Source organism: Ctenopharyngodon idella, chromosome 6 (genome assembly GCF_019924925.1).
Source record: "Ctenopharyngodon idella isolate HZGC_01 chromosome 6, HZGC01, whole genome shotgun sequence".
Lineage (NCBI taxonomy): Eukaryota > Metazoa > Chordata > Actinopteri > Cypriniformes > Xenocyprididae > Ctenopharyngodon > Ctenopharyngodon idella.
In genome coordinates this window covers 11,912,713-11,937,596 of record NC_067225.1, presented here as the reverse complement: position 1 = coordinate 11,937,596, position 24,884 = coordinate 11,912,713, and the positions used below count along the sequence as shown (strand labels likewise).

Genomic DNA, 24,884 nt, shown 5'->3' with positions numbered 1-24,884 from the left:
GGTATAGCTACAGTAACGTCTTTGGCTAGTCAGTTTGAGATCCTTTCCATCTAAACTGGTTATATGTTTTAAGCCTAGTAGTGAATGTTTAATGATCAGTGGAATAATCTTTCTCTTTTTTATGAGAAAGAACATATTCATCCACACAATCACGCAGAGCCAAAGCACAACCAAAACAAGGTTCTTCCACAAAATGCATGCAGTTTTGTCTTTCAACCGTTATAGTGTACCTTTAAACACAAATGTTTATTTTTAGGTTTAAACCAGTTGTCCATAAGGCTTTTAATTCCACTTCAGCAAGCTACATATGTCTTTCATCCTACAAAAATAGGTCAATCTTTGTCATTCTGCTTGGCAAATGAGGCAGTTTCCCTTTTCTTTCACTTTTAAGCTCCTCTACTTTTTCTTCTAATTAAATTGAGAAATTGAGCTTTGGCGACCTCTGGTGGACATCTGACACTGCATTCACATTGAAAGGATCATCTGCCATTTGTCCTCTTTAGAAAGCCAGTGTCCCCCGGGGATCGTGATTTGAAATTAGGGGCCAAGCACCAAAGGTGTGTAAAGGTGTGCTGGCGTTCTTATTATTCTTCTTCCTTTTCTTCTTCTTCTTCTTCTTCTTCCTTAGCTCTTGAGTTTATGGCAGCCCATAGAACCACTTATGGGAAAGTTATGAGATTTGGCACACAAAAAGTTATGGAATTCAAGTTGATTCGTAAAAACGTTCTCGAATAACGTGCAAACGAATTAGACGAAGATCACACCAAAATGAATGTGAGTCTGTATCTCCTCAACGCTTTATCATATTAAGACCAAACTTGGTACATGTCATCACAAGCATGACCTGAGGCAAAATGCAGCGTTTTGGTGCAGCGCCACCTAATGGTCCAGAGATATGAAAAATGGCTATTTTTGCTTATAACTTCTGAATAGTTTGCCCAAAAAATCATCATAAAAGTGGTATTGTTAGATTCGGGAAGGCATGCCGAGTCGAATGATATCCAATTTTCCCATATCGCCAATTTTGGTCGTCCGCCATTTGTAGTAAAATGCTATATTTTACTTATGCATTAACGTATTGTAACAAAACTTAGTATGGGTCATCTGCACAATGCCCTGAAGGAGCCTGAGACTTTTTTGGCACAAAAATTATTTTTATTTAAAATTTCAAATTAAAAAATTATTTACATGCTTATATCTTTGGATGTGGTTGACTTATTTTCATGAGAGTCATGTCCTTAGTTTCCTGAATCCTTGCTGAGTCCAGTGACACCAACATGCTAGGTTTTGCCTTATGTCTTGTCCGACATTGTGACTTAGCATTTAAACAACTTTCGCAAACATCTTCGAAACCACCATAGGAAAATCGAAAACATTTTGATTGTAAGTGGCAAGAAAAAATGCAATCAAAGTTGAGTGTGAGTCATTTTTTATGTGCTCATAAATATAAATGTCTATAAATCCTAAACGAAATGAGATATTTTCACCAAATTTGACACGCTTATGTATGGGGGCACTCTGAGGACACACAAAAAAAGTGGTGGGACTGTGCCACTTGGTGGCGCTATAACTGAAGAAAACATGAAATTGGCTTTAACTACAGTACTGTTGGTCTGAATGACTTTAAAATTGACATGCCGTGTCTTTGTCTCAGTTGCTATCATAGTCCATTATGACATTGGTGTACCTTGAAAAACATGGCCGTCATTTTAATTACAAAAAAGTTTGCTATATTTTACGAACGCATTGGTATATTGTTATGAAACTCAGTATGTGTCTTCGGCACCGTGCCCTGAAGGTACTCACAAAGTTTCAAGGCAGCTCCCCCTTGTGGTCAAATTGTAATGAAATTATATTATAAGCAATTATATCTCATTACAACTCAATGTATTTATGTGTTTTCAACCTTTTTGTTTAAAATTGTCTCCAAATGTTTTTAGTTACTATTTTCTGCAGTTGGTCTGCTGCTAGCTTCCTTGTTTGCCTCTGTTGTGCTTGGCCCTGATAATTACTGCTTGCAGCTATATTTTAAATTGAGTTATCCACACCCAAAAGAAAGTAGAATTGCAATTTAAATGTTTACGACAGGATTACATGTATAAAAAACTCTTCTTTTCTTAAAGTGACACATCTCGTGCTTCCCTTGAGCTCAATGATCAGGCCTTTTTACACCTGGTCACTTCATGTGTTTTCTCTTATCAGATACAGTTGCAAGAAAAAGTATGTGAACCACTTGCAGAATTTGTGAAAATGTGAAAAATTTTAACAAAATAAGAGAGATCATATAAAATGCATGTTATTTTTCATTTAGTACTGTCCTGATTAAGATATTTTACATAAAAGATGTTTACATATAATCAACAAGACAAAAAAAAATAGCTGAATTTATTAAAATAACCCCATTCATAAGTATGTGAACCATTGATTCTTAACACTGTGTGTGGTTACCTGGATGATCCACGACTGTTTTTTTTGTTGTGTGATGGTTGTTCATGAGTCTCTTGTTTGTTCTGAGCAGTTAAACTGAGCTCTGTTCTTCAGGAAAAATCCTCCAGGTCCTGCAGATTCTTCAGTTTTCCAGCATCTTTTGCATATTTGAACCCTTTCCAGCAGTGACTGAATGATTCTGAGATCCATCTTTTCACACTGAGGACAACTGAGGCAACTGATGAAGATGTACAAATGTTTCTTATTTTTGTTTAAATATCAGTTTCTTTCATTTAGTACTGCCCTTCGGAAGCAACAGAAGATACTTACATGTTTCCCAGAAGACAAATTAAGTACATCAAGGAATTCACATAACTTTGAACTGGGTCATTTTAATAAATTCAGCTATTTTTTTGTCTTGTTGATTATATGTAAACATCTTTTATGTAAAATATCTTACTCAGGACAGTACTAAATAAAACATAACATGCATTTTGTATGATCTCTCTTATTTTGTTAAAATTATTCACATTTTCACAGATTCTGCAAGTTGTTCACATACTTTTTCTTGCAACTGTATCTATCTGATTTGTTAAAATGGTTACATTTACACTTGGCCACATTCTGTTTACTTCATTACTTCGCTCACTCCAGTAAAAGAGTGCGTACGCACGATCTAGAGTGTCCATACGGTACGCACATATTTAAGCTTATTTTTTATAAATCCCGATATATGCACGGAAAATTGAGTATGCATATTTCACTGCTTTTTTGGTGCGTATGCAAAGTTTATACATCAGGCCCATGATATCCATTCAGAGAAAACGCATGAAGTGACCAGGTGTAACAAGGCCCTAAGTTGTGTCAAGAATGTGGGAAGGGAATAACACGAAAAGTAGAGTGAGAAGATGTCAGTGTGTTATATATGCCTTCTCTTGCGTTGTGATTGGCAGGATAAGTTGCGCATGCTCATCCTAAACTTTTGTTTCAGCAACCCTCATCCATTTGATGAAGCACATTTCCCAAGCCCCCAAAGAAATCTACAACAAAGTGAATAAAATCAATTAAGATCTGCAATGCAAACTTGTGGTATATGTTATCTAGACTATGGTAACAGGCAGCTTTATTAGCAAGGGAGCTTGGGAGATTCATGTTTCTCTGATCTGGCACAAGGTCTGTTCGATTAAAAGAAAAAGCACCCCACGTTCAAACTGAATATGACAGCACAGTCAATATGGCGGCACAGTGATTATGGGAGCCTGTTGTGTTTAATGATGGATTTAGCTTGGATAAAGTAGATTCTGCAGCTGGGTTAAAAAGCATCTGCAGCACTCACTCACATATATTCTCTTATGTTTTGATGCTGTGGTGTTCATGCAGTACATGAAAGTGGGGGCAAATGAAAAAATAGAGTGTGTATGTATGAATATGTATCTTCCCCCATTTCTGCTTTTTCCTCTCTGCAATTTTTGGCATGTCTTTTTCTCTCGGTCTCTGCTTGCTCTCTACTAATCCCACCCCCACCCCCCTCTATGCAGTGTGAGGGTACGTTTGTTAGTGAAGCGTGGCGACTCTGCAGTGGTGCGGTGCACCTGCAGTTGGATGAGCACTTGACACCAGAGAGCTTTTACACAGAGCTCCCACGTGCATTCGCACAGGCACACATATGGACTCAAAAGAAAACACACGGAAACGCTTTCCACAGAAACCCAGTTGCACACGGCACGTCTCCCCTTCTTCGTACAGCCTCGTGTGAGAGTGCGTGCATGTGTCTGTGTGCGTGTGAGGCTGTGATGACATTCAGAGACTGCCTTCCTCACTCAGTCTCCCTCTCTTTTACTCCATCCTTATCCTGCCTCCTATCCTATTTTCGCATTCCTTTCTCAAGATTGTGCTGCCATGTCAATCACTGAAATGTTTTCTCCTTCAAAAGCATGTTCCTCTCTCGCACACGTTCAGTTTATTCTCAAACATTTTTCTCCTTTTCTACCTCCTCCTCATCAAAAGCAACTTGCCTTTCTGCTATTTCTAGTTTTTCCCACTGCATGCCCCTCTCTCTCTCTCCCTCCCTCTGCTTTTTTCTCTCACACCCTCCCTCTTTCCTCTTCATCCTCCTTCGACAGACAGAATGCTGCAGCATCCACTGAGTAAGGTAACGTCTGCGCGAGCAAGAGTAGGGTGATTCTTGCTACCTGCTCTGCAGCTGAAGGGATCTGTTCTCCCATCAGTTCTCTGCTACTGGATTTACCTGGAGAATAGACAGAGAATAGAAAGGGTGATTTAAAGGCAGCAAAAGACTGACAGAAGGAGGCAACCATGGCCCGGCTGAACTGGTGTCTGGCAGCAGTGATAAGCTGGGGGAAGTTCCTCTTCTCTTGTTTCTTTCCATTGAGAGCAGCCAGGAGAGATAAGGTAAGGCTGCATACTGCACTGACTCACTCTGATACATACACACAAACTGGGGTCACCTTTCACAACTGATTGTGAGTGCTACCAGACAACAGTCTTCCTTCAGACATGCTCAATTTTGTTTCACCTTTGCTGTGTCTGCCTTCCTTTACCTGTTGTGGGTTTTCAGCCCCTCAGTACGTTAAAAACTGTCTTAGTAAAGTCTCAGATTGTTGTGTTCGAGAAGCTGTCCTACTGTAGACTGTGCATAGTCACTTTAATTTCACTCATGTTTAAACGATAGTGTTATTAGTGGCAATGGTTGAATCTCATGTTGAGTTTTGCTGGTATTATAAAAAAAATCCTGACAGGTTCAGTGTCCCCACTTTCCTCCATCCCCATTTTATATGTTATTGCCAATGTTTTAGAGATTAAAAGGACACTGCTGCAAACGGTCCCTTAGGTTTATGCTGAGTTAATGGCTGCCATGTTTAAGAAAGGAGCAATTCTGTGGGTACACTGTGAACCCTTTGCATGAAATTGTTTGGTTTTGTTAGTGCAGTAGAGTTTTATGTGGTGTTTTAGATTAAGCAACCCCAGAACATGTTAGGACAGTGTTTAGTAATGCCTGCTAGCTTTGTAGCGTGAGATACTGGTCTGAAGTTAATGAAAATGGACAGATTAGGGGTCAAGTTTTCATTATTTTGCTCATTTCATGTCTCAGTGCTGATGTGTCTGCAAAAAAAAAAAAAAAAAAACCCTTCTGCCGCAGAACTACTGTATTTTTCTCGTTCTACACCCCCACCCCCAAATTTCAATCTGTCCCAGCACACATTCCCATCCTTCAGCTCCTGCCAAGACCATAACCCACTGTTATTAATCCAATTTCCCCATCAGCTATCACAGCACATCACCATTTCTTGCTCTTTGTAGACACTTTCCCCTCATCCCAACTGAAGCCCTCTTCTTCAGCTACTGCGCTGAAGCTTTACAACACTTAAATGGTTAGTTCACCCAAAAATGAAATTTCTGTCATTAATTACTCACCCTCATGCCCTTCCACACCCGTAAGACCTTCGTTCATCTTCAGAACACAAATGAAGATATTTTTGATGAAATCCAAGAGGTATATGACTCGTCCATAGACAGCAATTTCAAGGTCCAGAAAGGTACTAAAAACATCGTTAAAACAGTCATGTGACTGCAGTGGTTCAACCTTAATTTTATGAAGAGACGAGAAAACTTTTGTGCACAAAAACAAAACAAAAATAATGACTTTATTCAACAATCTCTTCTCTTCTGTGTCATTCTCATACACTGTTTACATCCAGCGCTTCCAGGTTCTACGTCAGAACACCGACTTATTATTGGCCGGCTCCTGCGTCAGCATGACACGCATGATGATGTACCTCTGCCATGTGATCATGTGATCAGCCTCTGCCAATACTGAGCCTGCATTCTGACGTACCTCTCGGATTTCATCAAAAATATCTTCATTTGTGTTCCGAAGATGAATGAAGGTCTTATGGGTGTGGAACGACATGAGGGGGAGTAATTAATGACAGAATTTTCATTTTTGGGTGAACTAACCCCTTGAATCTCAGTCATCAAACCAATGGCAATATCCTATCTAGGGGTGTAACAATACATAGATATGGATCGATACATTAATCAAATGACTGACGATATGCAATGCTTGCCAAAAGCGCAAAAAAAAGACTTGAAAGAGAACTAATTTCTGTACTCAAGTGCTGTATGAAGAGGGAGTTCTCTTTCACATCTTTTTGTGCTTGAATGGACAAATACAGATTGAATTATGTCAAAATGCCCGTCTTGGCAAATGTCATTGTAAACACAATTGGTTACTGCTGCCTTCACGTGCTATCGAAAATTTCTTACTTCCCACTTCTGAAGTCGTGATTACGAGCTCGTCGCATTCAAGATTTGAGAGGACGTTCATGTGCAATTTTTACCTTGAACACTCATATTTACGATAATTGCCGATAACACATGAAGGCTTAAAGGGGTGGTTGATTATGATTTGAATTTTTTACCTTTAGTTAGTGTGTAATGTTGCTGTTTGAGCATAAACAACATCTGCAAAGTTACGACGCTCAAAGTTCAGTATTTTCTTTTAAAGAATTCTCTGTTTAAGGACTACAACAAACGGCTGGTAGGGACTACAACAAGCTTCTTCCCGGGTTAGTAACATCACTAACCCTAAAATATACATAAACCCCGCCCCCGAGAACATGCAACAAAGGGGGCAAGGCCATGTTAGGCTGCTTTAGAGAAGAGGAAGAGTTGTTGTAGTAGAGTGTTGTTACCATGCCATCATTTTACGCCGGACTGCTTCACAAACGAGGGTCAATTCAACGCTGGATTTGCACAAAAGATTAACATGACGGCACATGCTAGTCGATGAGTTGAATCAACTCCACAGCAACTACATAAATTTATCCACCAACCGTTCAGAAACGTCCAGTTGCAATGGTCCAGTTGACGTCCAGTTGAACAATGTAAGGCTGAACACCGTTACTGACAATCCTCATTTTGGCTGCGTGAGATTCTCCAGCTTTGTTGTTGTTGAGCAACTAAAGCGTGAGCTGTTAAAGCTCCGCCCTCTTCTGGAAAGGGGGCCGGGAGCAGCAGCTTATTTGCATTTAAAGGGACACACACAAAAACACTGTGTTTTTGCTCACACCCAAGTAGGGGCAAATTTCACAAGCTATAATAAATGATCTGTGGGGTATTTTGAGCTGAAACTTCACAGACACATTCTGGGGACACCAGAGACTTATATTACATCTTGTAAAATGGGCATTATAGGTCCCCTTTAAGTAAACATAAACAGTAGAGAAAGAAAATGCATGTGTATCAGTATATTGGATCCGTGCATTTGGTCTCAAAGTGATAGCAGCCTAATAAACCTGCTGCCATCTGTGTTAATCTTAATCAAATAATCTGCCCCAGCCACCTCAGTCACTGTGCGCCCCCTTAATCTCTGCTCCATTAACCCCCGGACCATGATTTCTGCCAAGGGGGACTACACCACCAACCACCACCCCACCCTGTAGCACTGACTTAGGTGTCTTACATTACAAACATTGTATTTATTGCATTGGCCACATCTGCAGTCTTCATGCCTCCAGTAGCAGCCTGTGGCATGTTCACACAGGTGAGCAGGAACCCTAGCCATCTTTCTTCTGGTGTTTTTCAGAGTCAGTAGAAAGGTCTTTTCAGTGTCCTAAATTATTGTAACGGTGACCTTAATTGTGTACCGCCTGTAAGCTGTTAGTGTCTTATGGACTGTTTCACAGGTGCATGTGCAATACTTGTTTATGGTTCACCGAACAAGCATGAAAAACATTGTTTAAACCCTTTCCAATAATGATCTGTAAAGCTTAATTTGGATTTTACAAAATTATATTTAAAATACAGTATCCAGATTAAAGGATGTTTTTTTTTTTTTTTCTTGCTGAGTGTATTTGAAAGGATCCATTAATCTGACACTCTCTTAATGTCCCTTGAGCAATACATTTAACCTCAGGTTGCTCAAGGGGGATAGTCCCTGTTGTGTGTACAGGGTAATAAAACCTCCCTTCCCCCAGCCTCCTTCCTTCAACCTTCACTAAAGATCTTTGAGCCCATTCATTCCAGAACTTATTTAATTTAGTCAAAAAGAGAGATAGAGAAGACTCCTTCCCAGATGTACTGATCACTCACATGGAGAAGGAGGTTTGGTTAAATGCGGTACAGGGCTTAAAAATGGGAGGGAGCTGAGATTCATGGGGATGCATGTTTATCTTTTAACCCTGACAAAGTGCTTTATGAAGCTCATCTCTCCCAGCAACCACATTGGACATAAATCAATCTGTTTTGTGTTTTATTAGTCCAAAGTAATTTCAAGTTACATTTCATTTGTTTACATGGTTTCGAGGTTAATGAAACATAATTTACTTGGACCTACACTATAAAGAATATACCAATGCTTATCGAAAATAAAATTCATTGAATCAAAGTCACATCAAATAAATCTTTTTTATATATAATTATAACTATAAAACAGCAAAGCATATTCCTTGTAGATTTACTGTACTACTACAAACTATTGTTGAGCTATTTTATATTATTATTAAAGGCACCTTTTCAGATCTTTATTCAACAAGTCTTTGGTGAACACTGTATGTGTCAGTATTATTTTTACTGAGCTGAGCACTAGGTAAGAACCAACTCACTCACAGATCTTTGTTTGACAGAGTAATGAGCCAATCACAGTGCAGTAGAGGCACTGCCTCCTCTCACATGACTTTCAGTCTGTATCTGCACTATATGAAGTTGAATATATATATATATATATATATATATATATATATATATATATATATATATATTAGTGCTGTCAATCGATTAGAAAAAAATAACTAGATTAATCACAATTTTTTTTCTGTGATTAATCACGATTAAAAACACTTACTTCTTTAAAAAAGTAAGCTATCATTATTATTTTTTAATATTTATTAGGCTTCAAAAAATATAACAACTTTTAATTTAAGTGAACTTAGAACAATCTTCACATAAACCGATAATAAATCTCATATTTACATGTAGGAAATATACAGAAATTGAATAAAGTTATCAAAAAGTCTGCACTGCATAAATTAATAATAAATTAAATATAGATTAATCATTTCAGAAGATCCTTATTCAAGAGCAGTGAACAATTCTCTGTTCTCTTTGTTCTTTGATGAACATTAATGACAGACATCACAGTAACTGGTTTATTAGGCTGCTGTCACTTTAAGAGCTGCCGCTGCCGAACATGACGCGGATCTGACGCGCAACTCATTTCCTCTATAAGTTAATTTAAGACATTATTTAACTCATTTAAGACTGATCTTATAGTCTACGGCATAGCCTGATGTGCACCTCTTAAAAAAATGTAACAACGCATCAATTCTACGTGGACCGCAAGAGCTGTGATTGGTCTGCTAGAAACCCTCCCTCAGGTCAAAAAAGTGGTGCGGAGCAACTTCCATAGAAATGAAAAAAATGCTCTGTTTCAGGGGACACACGCTGTCAAACTGCAACAAAAGTCTGCAATAACGAGTGTACAACCAATGTACACTCAACACTAGCACTGTGCACTGTGAGAGTCGCGCGCCGAATGAATCCCCGTGTCTGACCAGAAGATGGCGCCCGCAGCTGAATCAACCGTCCATCCATTTTCCAAACCACTGCTCTAATGTAGCTACAGTGCAATATCATACAAGTATAAATTCCTTTTTAATTGATTATTAAATTGTTTAATTAAGGTTTATACAGGCTAGTTTCCATGACAGAGTTCAAGATAAATATTTTCATTTCTACTGGAGCTGCCAGTTTGCGAAGTTTCAAATATTTATTAAACAGCAAGCACAAACTATGCAAAAGCGTTGTCCGAATTCACTCACTCGTTTTCATTCACTCCCTCAAGTGAGCTATATTAGTGGGATAATGTGGAGAATAGTGAATGAGGGTATAGGGAGTGATTTCAAACATAGCTAAGGTGAAATGCTTGTGAACCATCAGAGCAGATCTGGAGATTAAGTTCAGGTTGAGTGTCCTCATATAGTGCAGATGCTGAAAACACCATGAACATCAAGTGTGCTTGAGTGTAGATGTGTCCAGAATTGCATACTGCCAGAGTCAGTTGCATTGCTTCTCCATATATGGGGTGGGATGCATATTGGTTCTGTTGATTTTAAAACTTTTAACTCCATGAATTTTATCTCTGGAAAGACAACACTACCCATTTTGCCCTGTAGTGACAAATTGGATCTGGCATTTGCTGGGGCTTATAATAATGCTTCGTCTTAACAGTAGTAAATTATCCTGAGTGAGAATTCCTAATATTTGGTTGCACAGAATGTTAACAGAGCATCGACAAGTCGGCTGTTCAGATAATATACCTCTTTGACAGAGACAACAGCTTTCAGTCCTGTGCTCTTCTTTAAAACTGCCAGATGCTTCAGTGATGGGCTGCTGTGGGAATTCAGGCAAGCTATGCAGGGGAAGCCATGGGAAAGGAAAGAGAGTAGTAAAAGATAGAGAGTAGAGGGGCAATGAAAAATTTAAGTAACGTTAGCAGAGACATAATCAAGCAGGCATGCAGGCAAGATGGAGGAGGCCTGGCAGGGAAGGGAGGAGGGAAACAGAAAAGGGAACTAAACACTGGGGGTGGGCTGTGTTGCTTGAAAGAGAACTGCACTTGAATAAGAAAAAAAAAAAAAGCACAGAGACCTTGCCTTGCCTTTGCTGCATCATGGATCTCCTAAACCACCAATGGATGTTGAACAGAATACATGGGATTTTTGTAAATTTTGAATATGATTCAGGAGAATTTTGACTTCTTCAGAATGCCATCATTAGGGCCCGAGCACCGATGGTGTGAGGACCCTATTGTATTTGCTCAGCCAATTCTTCTTCTTCTCCAAAATGAATCGCATTTTTGAGGGCCTAAACATGCTCAAAAACTCATGAAATTTTGCACACGCATCAGAAGTGGTGAAAATTTACATCTGTTATGGGTTTCAGAATTAGGTGTGGCAAAATAGCTTGATAGCACCAAAATCTGTAAACCCAACAGGAAGTGAGATATTTAGAATTTTCTCTGCAAAATTTTGGCAGTTTTTGCCATTTCCACACGTTCTACTTTCCTCCTAGAGCTTTAATCAGATCAACATCATATTTGGTCAGTCTAATCTTAAGGCCTTCGCGATGTTGAATGGCATGTCCGTGGCGACTGACAAAGTCTGATGTTTCGCCGTAAAAGAGGCCTAAACATGCTCGAAAACTCATGAGACTTTGCAGATGCGTCAGAAGTGGTGAAAGTTTACGTCTGATATGGGTTTCAGAATTAGGTGTGGCAAAATGGCTCGATAGCACCACTTACAAAATTTCAACAAAGTGCCCCTGACACTACATTTCATGTACAGGTATGAAATTTGGTACACACATGTAACATGTAACAGCCCAATACCTACAAAAATGTCTGAAAACCAACAGGAAGTCAGATATTTTGAATTTTCTTTGCAAAATGTGTGCAGTTTTTTGCCATTTCCAGATGTTGTACTTTAACGAACTCCTCCTAGAGCTTTAATCAGATCAACATCATATTTGGTCAGTCGAATCTAAAGGCCTTTGTGACAGTAAATTGCGAAGATCTTGAGTTTTCGCTGAAGGGCGTGTTCGTGGCGGCCTGACAAAGTTCGATGTTTCACCGTGAAACAGGAAGTTGTTGTAACTCGGGTATACAATGTTGGATCTGCCCCAAACTTCACATGTTTTATTACAGTCCTGACCTGAAGACATCTACATGCCAATATTCAGTTACAGCCAAAGTGCCACCTGTGGGTAACATGAAATGACATGTTTTACACTGTGATTAACTCCTCAGAGATTCAAACAGAACCACATCATATATGGTCAGTCTAATCTTAAGGCTTTAGCCATGTTAAATTGCAAAAATCTTGAGTTTTCGTAGAAGGGCGTGTCCGTGGCAGCCTGACAAAGTCTGATGTTTCGCCATGAAAGAGGAAGCTGTTGTAACTCAGGCGTACAATGTCCGATCTGCCCCAAACTTCACATGTGTGATAAGAGTCCTGGCCTAAAGACATCTCTTTGTCAATATTCAGTTAGTCATAGCGCCACCTGCTGGCAACAGGAAATGGTATGCTTTACACTTTAATTCACTCCCAGAAACACATTTCAATATGTCACGAAGTACCAAACACACTAGAAACACGTTAAATCATGAAACACTTGGCTAAGTGCTAATGTATGCAATTAACGCCACGAAACAGGAAGTTGTTCGATAATAGTCCTGGCCTGAAGACATCTACATGGCAATATTCAGTTACGGTCAAAGCGCCACCTGTTGGCAGCAGGAATTGTGGCACTTTGAAATGACTTGGCCATAATTCTCCTGTATTTACTCGCTTAAATGCATGTTGCCCACTGTTCACTGTTTTCCTGATGCCAATGGGTTTCATCGCTGCTTGCAGCTTTAATTATCTATTGCAGTGGTTCTCAACTGGATTGGTCATGGGATCCTCATTTTGTTTTTAGAAGTTTGACCTAATTCTTAAAAAAAAAAAAAAGATGTGTTAGAAGCAGGAAAAATGGGCAAGCGTAAGGATTTGAGCGAGTTTGACAAGCGCCAAATTGTGATGGCTAGACAACTGGGTCAGAGCATCTCCAAAACTGCAGCTCTTGTGGGGTGTTCCCGGTCTGCAGTGGTCAGTATCTATCAAAAGTGCTCTAAGGAAGGAACAGTGGTGAACCGGCGACAGGGTCATGGGCGGCCGAGGCTCATTGATGCACGTGGGGAGCGAAGGCTGGCCCGTGTGATCCGATCCAACAGACGAGTCACTGTACAGGGTGCCCATGCTGACCCCTGTCCACCGCCGAAAGCGCCAACAGTGGGCACGTGAGCATCAGAACTGGGCCACGGAGCAATGGAAGAAGGTGGCCTGGTCTGATGAATCACGTTTTCTTTTACATCACGTGGATGGCCTGGTTCTGCATGCATTGTCATCATCCCAATAACATGAAAGGCCAACATTAATGTATAAATTCACACTTCCATCAAATTCATGCTTTCTAAAGAAGGGGTCAGAGAGCAGTGAGAAACACAAATAATATAGCTCCCCTAGAGGATGACAGTATTTCAACACATATACTCAAACGTTGGTATGAGAGGACATGCTATTTTGTAAATATATGAGATAAAAGTTATTGTAAGATGCAATGTGCAGGAAAGCCTTGACTATATTCACAATATAGCATAGATATAATCACAATAAAAATATTAAGGACATTTTTTTTTATTAGGTGCCATTTTTCCACTTGAGGATCATTGCTATGCAACAAAATGGGAGCTGTTTTCATCTACACATTTTAGAGTGTAATTAAAGCTTTTTTTTTAATGAAATATTATACATTCAGTCTACATAGCTCTTTCAAGGTATAACAGACCTTTGTGGGTCTTTTATAGTTTTGTCAGTCTATATGAATTATGGAGTGAGAGGGTAGCTGTCTTTAAGATATTTTTGTTCTGTTCTGCTCGTGTATAATTTAATCTGCTGGTTGCCGAACACAGAGTGCTCTCAGTCTAGGGCCTCCCAAAGCCTAGGAGACAGCCAGGGTCGCAGGGCAAGAAAAGATACCCATTATTTCCGACACCTCACCCAGCCACTGCTAATTATCACCCTCTTAATGAGGGTCCCTCAGGGGCTGGTGAAAGCCAACCAAGCTGAAAATGTAGTTTTTATTGTTAGAGGTCCAATCACTAATTTTGTTATTATGGGCCAAACACCAGAAGTATGTATTGTTTGTGTTAGCTTTCTTCTTTATATTATTATTAGAAGGTTTAGTTCTTCCAAAAATTAAAATTCTGCATTAATTTAATGGCTTTCGTTCATCTTTGGAACACAAATAAAGATATTTTTAATATTGCCTTTATTCACTTCAGTACATAACATTCTCCATACATCGTATCCAAATGCTTCAGTTCACTACAGACACGTGTAGCATTCATGAACAGTATAATGATAATTAATTCCTCAAATACTCGTAAAAAGTACTAAATTCACCGAATATACATACATCAAAATAAAGTATAACATTTTCATGAGCATTAAACCTCTTAGTTACCGCATTACATTATGAAATTAATGAAGCAACATACAGATCAATTAGTATGCTAATCATTTGCTATGCTAACCATGTGCTCTCTCGTATAACATTCTCAATATAACACGGGAATTATGAACAAAAGTTCTAAATAATCAACATTAAACTCAATAACATTCATGTATATTTATGGTATGTGATGTGCATTTTGGTTTACTGTTACCTGACAAGAAGTATATAAAGTTAAAGAAGAACATGGACACGATGACGTCGTATTTACCATGAATGAAGCACATGAGTGCATCACAGGCACACCCTCCAATGCACAATAACATCAGCACACAGATATGCAAAATTAAAATAACTAATAGAGTACCTCAGGGATGACGTGTTTTTGTAGGCAAAACCCGGAAGGGAGTAAGCATTTTTCAGGACTTCCGGTTCCATCGCCCCGAAGTCAATGGATTTTTTGAATGGGTTTTTGCTAAATCACCTGAAATAAAGTCTGTGGTTAACAAACGTTTTTCACGTTTTGATCTATGACATAAAACACACCAGTTATAACCCACTTGTGATTTTTTTTAAACCTTTATTGTGTCTTAAAAACAGTGGTTGCTAACAAATTGCTAAAAGGGACTACTTCCTTTGGCGGGGACTTTAGACGTCATCATGACAAACAGGACATTTGGACAGCATTTCTCATGAAAAAGTGGATAAGTATTCATACACAGCGCAGATCATAATCAGCAAAGCATGTTTTTAAATAAAGTTGTTTTTTAAATAAAGTTTGAGGAAGCTTGGTGGTGCTGACGTTGATCCACGACCATGGTGTGCTGTAGTCCGTTTATAGCCTACTGTTAGCTTTTTATATCTGACGACTTTATTTAGGCTTCAAAATGTATAAATGTTGTGTTAACTTGTAAAGATTATCTTGATAGACAAAACGTGTAAGTGTCACAACCATTTGTTAAACACAGAGCTTATTTTTTGCGATTTTCCAAAAGTCTATGGGAAAAATACATTGGCTTTCGATCGAGGAACCCGTGCGCCGCTAACTTCCGGGTTGGCCTACAAAAACACGTCATCCCTGAGGTACTCTATTAAATAAATGCACATAATACTCTACTTTTTGCAAAAAAAAAAAAAAAAAAAAAAATCACGAGTAAGAAGATAAACAACATTTAAGCGCTATTAGAAAATAAATAACATTTAACATACTGTCCCTGTTATTCAGTTTTAAAACTAATAAAACTAATATAACATTGTTTCATTTCTACATTGAGTGTATGCTACGCAGACTGAATTTAGATTCACGTCAACGTCAGAACTACACTTCGTAATTTTCGCCTTTTGTTTGTATGGTTCTTTGTACAATGCAATGTAGGCCTGCAATACAATTTCGAAGCGGCGCAGTGGTTAACAGGATAATGATTAGTGACGCAACAGATTCATTTCAGCTGTAAATCAGAGTGGGAAAAAGCTAGTTCAGTGTTAGGCTAGGTTGCAGTTAGAGAATATGCAATTTCCATGTATACAGCAGCAGCAGAAAGCAGACAATGTAGAATACAGTGACAAAGCATTGTGGGTATGTGAACTCGTTAAAGTTGAAATAGGAATTTGCTTATGTTTTCGGCTATTCAGCGGGGCTTACAGCAATTCTAAGTATTTTTGTGCAGCATTAGCAGCAGCATAGGTTGCAATTTTAGCAAATATTATTAGTAGCAGCAGCATGCATAGCAAATTCAGATTGCTATGTTAATGGATATTATTAACATCTGCGGCATGCATAGCAAATTCAAAAAAATAATGTTTGCAAATATTATTAATTGCAGCAGCGGCAGAAGCAAGCAGTCACTGTAGTTGTGTAAAGGTACAGCAAAAAAAACATTGCTGCTTGACTCTATACAGCAGGGCTCATCAACTGGCGGCCCACGGGCCAAATCCGGCCCGGGGCACCCCAATCTCCCTCCTCCTCTTTTCCTGGTGGTGTGGTTAAATGTGGTTAGATACGTGGCCGCAGTGGCGCCTGCAGCTGTACGGCTATATACGCACTGTTTGTACCATGCACACTCCTCCGACTGACCTGAGAAACATTTTCCGTGCGAATATTATGCGTGTCCCGTATTTCTGTCGACTTTCTTTTCCGTGAACTGGCCAAACGTGCTTGCATAACAATCTGTTAAATTTGGATTCGTTTGGACCGCTCTGTCACTGAATCATCTGTAGTTGTTTCTCGGTCAATAACAACAAATACAGAACAAATAGCGCTGTTTTCATGTGTTTCACTAGTTTACTTTGAACTACGCAGCACGGCCCAGTGGAATAAAAGCTTAAAGTTTCCGCGTTTACGTACACGAGTCTAGTTATGGCAGTTCAGTGACCTCTTAAACCCATCGCTTCACTTCAGAAGGCATTTATTAACCACTGGAGTCGTATGAATTATGTTTGTGATGGATGGATACACTTTTTGGAACTCAGGCACCATTCATTCCCATTATAAAGCTTGGAAGAGCCAGGATATTTTTTAATATAACACTGATTGTGTTCGTCTGAAAGAAGATAGTCATATACACCTAGGATGGCGTGAGGATGAGATGGTCATTTTTGGGTGATCTATCCCTTTAAATATACGGTACGGCACCTGGGTTCACATTGTTAAGCCACTAGTTAATTTCTCTGGGCCTGTATACACATTTTAAGTCAAGTCACAGTTTTAAGCTATCACGGTACACACAGCAAGAGTCCACTAGCGTTAAGCCATTTGGCAACGCAGACATTGGCACACATAGATAGCAAACATGCGGTTCTCGTGGCTCTCTGCAGCAGTATAGCAGCAGTATGTTTCCATGCTCACAGCAGCACGTACACATTTTGGCATGTATTGTTCATCTTCTCGTTTGGGGGTAATTGTCTTACATGATCACAGCAGCATATTGGCGTATATTTGGCAGTAGCGAGTTCCTCTGCAGCAGCAGCAATAACCTACAACAACAGCAATAATCCACAGCAGCAGCATAGCAGATCATATCCATTACCGTGCTAAAAATCTTCTGATAGTTGCCATGATAGAAATAATAGTAACACTCATTAGTTAACTACTTTAGTTAACATGAACTAAGAGTCAACAATACTTCTACAGCATTTATTATTCTTAGTTCATGTTAATTTAAACAATTTACTAAAACATTATTAAAATCAAAAGTTGTATTTGTTAACATTAGTTAGTGCACTGTTACATGAACAATCAGTATTTTTATTAACAAACATTAACAAAGATTCTGTTTTCTGCTTATTTTGAAAAACAACTAAGACTGCATCAGTTTTGAAAAAGGACCAGTCAAATCCAGTATTTTTAATTGCATTCTGGTACCTCTTCTTCAGATAAAATGCACTGCTTGCATTTGTTTCAATCGAATGTTTCCAAAATAGAAAGGCAGAGTTGCCACAATGCTTCCAATACTTTACGGTTATCAGTATTGTCAGTATGGTTGTCCTGGAGTTTGCATGTTTCCCCTGGGTGTTCTGGTTTTCTCCACAAATCCTAACCCTCAAAGTGAATAGGAGACACTAAACACTGTCTGTAGGTGTGAGTTTGAGTGTGAATGTATGTGTGTGTTAGCCCTGCAATGAACTGTCCAAATGTCCAGGGTGTTTCACGCCCATGAATGTGTCAGATGACCACTCACTACTTTTACTTTGTGGCACCAGCTAAGGAATTTCAGCTTAACAGTACAGGAGCAATTGAAGAGGATTGTTCAATAAATAAAAATGAAATGTAAATCAGAGTGAGTTTGTCAGCTGACCAGTTGGAAGGATATAAGGAATATAAGGAAAACACAAATGTTATAAAATAAATTCTAAAAGATAGACGAGATTAACTAATAATTGAATACCATGAATGAAGAAACATTAATTTGAGTAAAAGTGTGATTAATTTGGGTGTTGTTTGCACAAGGTTGAGTGTGCAGTCCGATGGCAGTGACATCTTCAGCTAGTTGTGTTGTTGAATAATAATACAGTGGGAAAGGAGCTGGAATCCATTTCAACAGCTTTGAACACAAAGTGTCATGATGATCTAGCAATCTGAAACGTGTAGATGAGACCCTCAAATGGGTGCAGAATGTTCCACTCACCACCCTTAACCTTGTTGTAGAGATGTCTGTATTTTCTTCTGCCTTTTTGTGCTAGAGGCCCAGGACATGGTTGTATCTGGGTTATTCCATGTCAGATCAACCAAATTTCGGAAACTTCCCCTGCTCAAATTTTGATTTTTTTTCTGTAGAAAGACAAACATATATCGTGATGAAAGCCAAAATATTAAATGTCACAGATGTATATTTACTGAGTAATCCACTATTTTGTAGAGAGGGGTCAAAATGACAATTTTCACCTGAGATTTGGAGCCAATTTACAGGGGTGTAAAAATGACTTATTAAAGATGGCAGCATCATCATTTTATTTTTACACAGAGATTGTTAGCTCTATTAGTAAAATCTGTTGACTTTAGCAATCTTTGTTTCATTATATGCCAACGGTGACTGTTCAAAAATGGCAAAAAGCACTTCTTGTGTTTTTTTGCCTCAAGTTTGCATGCATGTAACTCAAGAAGTATTAAAGATATCTTAAAATCCTTTTAGATTCTGGTTCTTAACAAACTTTCCTTTTGCTATCTTCATTTTAAAGGCCCTCGATGGTTCAATCCCAGAGATATGGAGATCTTAATGGGGCTCCATGAGTAAATTGGTCAGCATTTTCAGTGGTCAAAAACCAAATGTGGGTCACTTTGCATACAGATGATACTTATTTTTTATTTTAAAGAGGAAACTAGAATGTATCTCGTGTTTTTCAATCAACTCATTTACATAGATCACACCTGTCTGAGTGCCATAAATATTCCTTTTCCAAAGTTTGCATACCTGTAACTCTAAAAGTATTCAAGATATCTTAATATCCTTCTAATGTTTAAACAAGAATGTATCCCTCTATCAAAATAATTGCATAACATAACTCTCTTGAGTACCAAAACTTAAACTTCTTTGCTTATAAAAAATGTAAAGCATTTAAAGTTATCAAAATAATTTTTCCTTTTGTTAAATCATCTGGAAGCCATGAGCCAATATGTTTTGGCAGTGTCCCATGATAACTAGTTGACCTGTTTGATACCAAAACAACTGGACAGCATACAGAGGATCTATTTTTGTGAATTTGGCTTGTCTGATTATGTGCTTCTTACGTGTTTTCTTTTTCTTTCTTTCTTTCTTTCTTTCTTTCTTTCTTTCTTTCTTTCTTTCAAGGTCGCCGTTACCTGCAAATCTTTCCCATTCTGAGTGAATGGTGTACTGAACAGTTCTAATGGTTAAAGTAAATAGAGTTATTTTAGTAAATGTCCAATGAGTGTCCACCCTTCTCTCTGGCTTTCTACAGCCAAGGTCACTGATGCCAGGCTTTGCAGTCCTGAGCTTAATGGTCTTGTCAATGTGTGACAAAAAGCCATTAAGATTTAGGGAGATAGTACAGCTGAAAATGCTGAGGATCACACTTTTCATTACCTTGACAAAATGGCTTTGCGGTACAGGGACTTAATACATGTGTAGTGTGTTCGTGTAACTGCAATTTTGACTTTCATTCTGTCATTCTAACAATGAAACAATACAGGATCTGCCATCACTTAAAATTAACTGTGAAATTTTTGTGAGGCTTAAAAATATCACTACCATAAAATATAGATATAAAGGTCTCAGAACTGAATTACATTGAAGAACCTCCGCTTATTGAATGCGTTTTCTCTCTCTCTCTCTCTCTCTCTCTCTCTCTGCCCCTTTAGCCAGAAGACTTTGAGGCTGTCCATTCCCACACCTTCAAGGCTAAGTCCTTCAAAAAGGCAAAGAGTTGTGCAGTATGCAAGCAGGCTTTGACGAAAGAGGGCCTGGTCTGCAAAGGTCAGTACTGCCAGCAGAACAGATTCTATAAGGTTATTAATATGTTGAGGATTCAGCACCAGACTATTCATCAAAAGATCTGTGTTCATTATCTCTGGTTATCCAAGTATGGTTACTGAATTTGTGTTTTTGATACAAAATGTTTATTATAAAAATCTGAAAGAACAGAACAGGCATATTATTATTAAATTTAGTTATTTCTGTGCATACAGATATGAGAAACATATTCTGGCAGCAGCATGGCTGTTAAAATTAGCCTGCTTTTTTACCCTACCTAGGAACTAGTGGCAAAAAAGGCCTTTCTGAATAGCAGACATACATGATTAAAGTGGGGCAGCTAGCTTGGCAAAAACACCACAGAGCTGGACAAACTCACTAGCCATCCGTTACTCTTTTGTTCCTTCCACCATCACACTGGCCTTGGCCGTTTCCTCTTTTCTTTCTACTAATTGATAACATTTGTGATACAGTGAAGTTTATTTCTCTCTCTCCATCAAAACTTGTCAGTTAAACATAGACAATAGTACCAATTACTTTTTGAGGATGCCCTTGAGTTTTCCTGTCTTTTGATGATCGATCGATCGAATAATTTTTTTCCTTTGTTTCAAACAAAGAACATTGAATCTCTACACAGAAGGACCATTATGCTGTTCTTAAAGGCAACAAGTGATAGAAAACATGTAGAATTTGGTTGTGTTTAAGATAAACTAAAGCTCTTTGAGGGTTTATCCTGGGTCAAAAATGGTCTTCGGTGGGGGCGGACGACCGCAGTCATGCACACACACAATACAAAGTACCCTACCCATGTGAACTGCGAGCACAGCACTGACAGTAAATCCAAAATAAATGCAAAGAAACACTCCTTTGTAATGACTTATCCTATTTATTCATGAAATAAAAAATAATCACTATCAGGACAGATCATAAAACAAAGTGCTGTAAATTTATAGGTAAAAAGTCACTGCGTGACTGATATGAAGTTAGAACAAATGATGTGTGCATTAAGTCTTGGGGCCCTATTTTAAAAAGTGCATGGTTCAAAAGGGTTGTACCTAATCTCTTATTGAGTCATGGGTGTGTTTTGGGTGTAACATGCAATAAACCAATCAGAGTGTCATCTCCCATTCCCTTTAAAATCCAGGTGCAGAATATAGACACCCTCAACCTGACGAGTCAGTTTAAATACATGTGTGTATTGCCACGATTGGTCAAATAATTAGCCATAATTTCATTAATTAGCCAATAATTAGCCAATAATTTAATTCGTCATTACTGCAGATAGGTCATTCTGATACATGCAATGACTATCCATTATGAAATGTAGGATTTTTTTTTTAATCTTTATGTACACAATAATAATCTTTTACATTGTACATTTTTAATATTTGGCATGTTTGTGTGCTGTTGTATGTGTAACAAGTGTACATGAGTTGTGCACCCACCTATAGGTGGCATTGACTTTAGACCAGGTTTCAGTTGGTCAATGGCGCAGTTGTTTTCAGTTGCTTCAAAATAGCAACATGCCAACAATGCGCCTGAACACATCTTGTTTTTTCAACCAGCACGCTCATGGGTGAACAGATGGGCGCAAGTGCATTTGCTATTTAAACAACGTGGTGCAGGACATGAAAATAATAACTGCGTCGGGCTGAAACTAGCAAAAAACACTTGCGTCACGCTTGGTGTCGCATTGCGCCGGGTGTATGATAGGGCCCTTGAAGTGTAAATGCAAAATAATAGACCTCGTTATCACTGTCAGTCGAATTAAATCGTGCATGATATTCATCTCATGTCTCATGATACTGCCACCACCATGCTTTACCGTGGGTATGGTGTTCTTTTGCTGATGGGCCATAAAGTTCAGTCTTGGTCTCATCAGACCATAACACATTTTTCCACTTAGTTTTGAGAGACATGTTTTTGCAAAGTTTAGCTGTAACATAGAATTTTATTTTATTTTTATTTTATTTTTTCTGTAAATGGAAGGGGTTAAGGGGTTCTTAAAAGAAATTAACTTGCACTGCATCCTCTAGAGGACACTTTCGAGAACAAATACCCACACCACCATGCTGAGGGAATGGATGCCTAAACGGCTGTGACAAGCACAAACAAGCACTCAACGGACTTAGATGACGGAGTCAGATTCCCTCACTCAGGTCCACGGAACTGTCAGTGACACTATTCCCTACGGAAAATGCTCCACCCCCTCTGACCTAGAGTCGGCATCTCGCAAGGCCAGCACTCCTGAATTAAGGGTGTTCAACCAGTGAGAAGGGATGCAAAGCTCAGGCAAAAAACACTTCTCACCAGGGCCCAGAGATGAGTTCTCTGCAGAGCTGAGGACTCATCAGAAAGATCTTCTGAGTGAGGGGAGTCCAATGCTCACCCAAGACTAGGCTAGAACCAGGGACAATATACCTAATAAAGAAACCTTTATAAGGGATGGGTAAACTATGCCCACTAGAGGAAACTAGAAAATGGCTGCAAAGTGTTAACCATGCTAAAGCCTCCGAAGTCTGCCTGAGTCGGAACAGAGTGTGGAGGACCCAAGAGAATGTATCCCAGTAACGGGGAGGGTACACTCCATGATAGCCCCTGCAGTCTAGGGATCATCTCGAGCTTTCTTGTGGGAGCAGGGGACCTGCTTACAGAACCCCAAAGGGAAGGCCCAAGCTCAACCAAGCTATCGACCTCCGGAGCACGTAAGAAAACTGCCTGCTTAGGGGCCCAGAATGGGTGAAGCAGTTTCTACATCACTGCTAACACAAGGGAGCCACCTGCTTAACAACCCACTATAGGGGGAGGCAGCTACGACCTTGCGAATATGCTAAAGTTTGCATTCTAGGGAAGCTGCCTATTAAAAGAACCTGAAACAGGAAAGGCAGTTTCCTCTAGATAAATGAAGGAGCCTCCTGCTTAGGGGACCCCAATTCTGGGAAAGGCAGCTACTGACTTCATTACCACAAAGGAGCCACCTGCTTATATAACCCAAAAAAAGGGTGAGGCAGCTGCGACCTTGATATCAAATATAAAATAAAAATTTTTTAACGCCTACTAAAGCCTTTTAAAGGGAGCCGGCTGCCCCTAAGTTATCATAAGGGAGCTACCTGTTTCTTAAGGGACCCTACACAAAAGTGGAAGGCAGCTCACCTTACCCTGGAAATCGATGTTGCTGCTAGATGGAGCTCAGAGGAGCAGAGGCCTCCAGCAGAACTACTCTCTTTAGCAAGAGGAGGCCAAACTACGCTCAAGCTAAAAGACAGCTTATCACAGAAGCTCACAGAACGCTGACACACTGGATGTCACTATCAAGACAGAGCTCAGGTGAGCGGAGGCCTGAGCAGAACAACTCTCTATAGCAAGAGGAGGCCAAACAACCCCCATCTTGAAGACATATGACAACGGCCCACAGAGGGCCGACATGCTTAATATTGCTGTCTAAATGAAGCTCAGAAGTGTGGAGGCCTCAGCAGAATGACTCTCTAAAGCGAGAGGAGGCCAAACTACACTACACCTTAAGGACAGCTCACCACAGCGGCCCACAGAGAGATCCAGAATATGGTCCTCAGAGTTGGTGGAGAGGGTGAGAGTTACTGGGTTACTGATTATCAATGATTACCAACCCAAATCAACCCCGCTTCCTTACCAGTCTCAACCCAGCATTTGGGTTGAAAAAATAACCCAGAATTTTTTTAGTGTATGCAGTAGAGAGGTGAACATTTTTTTTTTTTTTTTTTTTTTTGAAATTGGTGTTACCTGACTAGAGAAAACAGAAAATAGCTGTCATCTTCCCTTTTTCCAAATAGGATGGGAATCTTCAACACCCAATGCACTGGGCATGATGCCCTCCAAGGCCACTCCCAGTCTGCTCTTATTGGATATTGGTCGTTCCAAACCCGTAAGACCTTCATTCATCTTCAAGACACAAATTAAGATATTTTTGATGAAATCCCAAAGGGTTTTTTTTATTTTTTTATCCCTCATAGAAAACAACGTAATTACTGTCATTCAAGGTCCAGAAAACTAGCAAAGACATTGTTAAAATAGTCAACGTGACTACAGTGGTTCAAACTTAATGTTATCAAGCGACAAGAATACTTTTTGTGCGCAAATAAACGTAGTGAACGCAGTGCAGCGCTTCCGTGTTTACGTCCAAAATTTCATTTTTGGCTGAACTAACCCTTTAAGACAAAACTGGAATAAAAACTGAATAATTTAAAGGTCTATATATACACAGGGTAATGAACTAAACTAGAAACAAGTGTGTGTGTGTGTGTGTGTGTGTGTGTATATATATATATATATATATATATATATATTTTTTTTTTTTTTTTTTTTTTTTTTTTTTGTACAGGAAGTCTTTGACTCAAACTCAGTAATATCTGATACACTGAGTTCTGGTAACTCATGATTGCTAAAAATAGTGAGTATGCAATTGTGGTGGTTGATGTAGCT

At 39.1% G+C, this 24,884-nt stretch overlaps 1 protein-coding gene across 9 annotated transcripts in view; it reads left to right on the top strand.

Annotated features, from left to right (window-relative positions):
- Positions 1 to 4,356: 4,356 nt before the first annotated feature.
- Positions 4,357 to 24,884, top strand: part of tns1a (tensin 1a) — a 77,614-nt gene continuing 57,086 nt past the window's right edge. For 2 of the 9 annotated variants that reach the window (XM_051896053.1, XM_051896052.1), the window contains exons 1-2: positions 4,362 to 4,839; positions 20,315 to 20,429. In XM_051896053.1, the coding sequence (XP_051752013.1) occupies positions 4,744 to 4,839; positions 20,315 to 20,429 (211 nt within the window). In that variant the 5' untranslated portion in view covers positions 4,362 to 4,743. Of the gene's footprint in view, positions 4,840 to 20,314; positions 20,430 to 24,884 lie in introns of all 9 variants that reach the window. The other 7 variants (XM_051896060.1, XM_051896059.1, XM_051896055.1 and 4 more) reach the window with 6 other exon arrangements.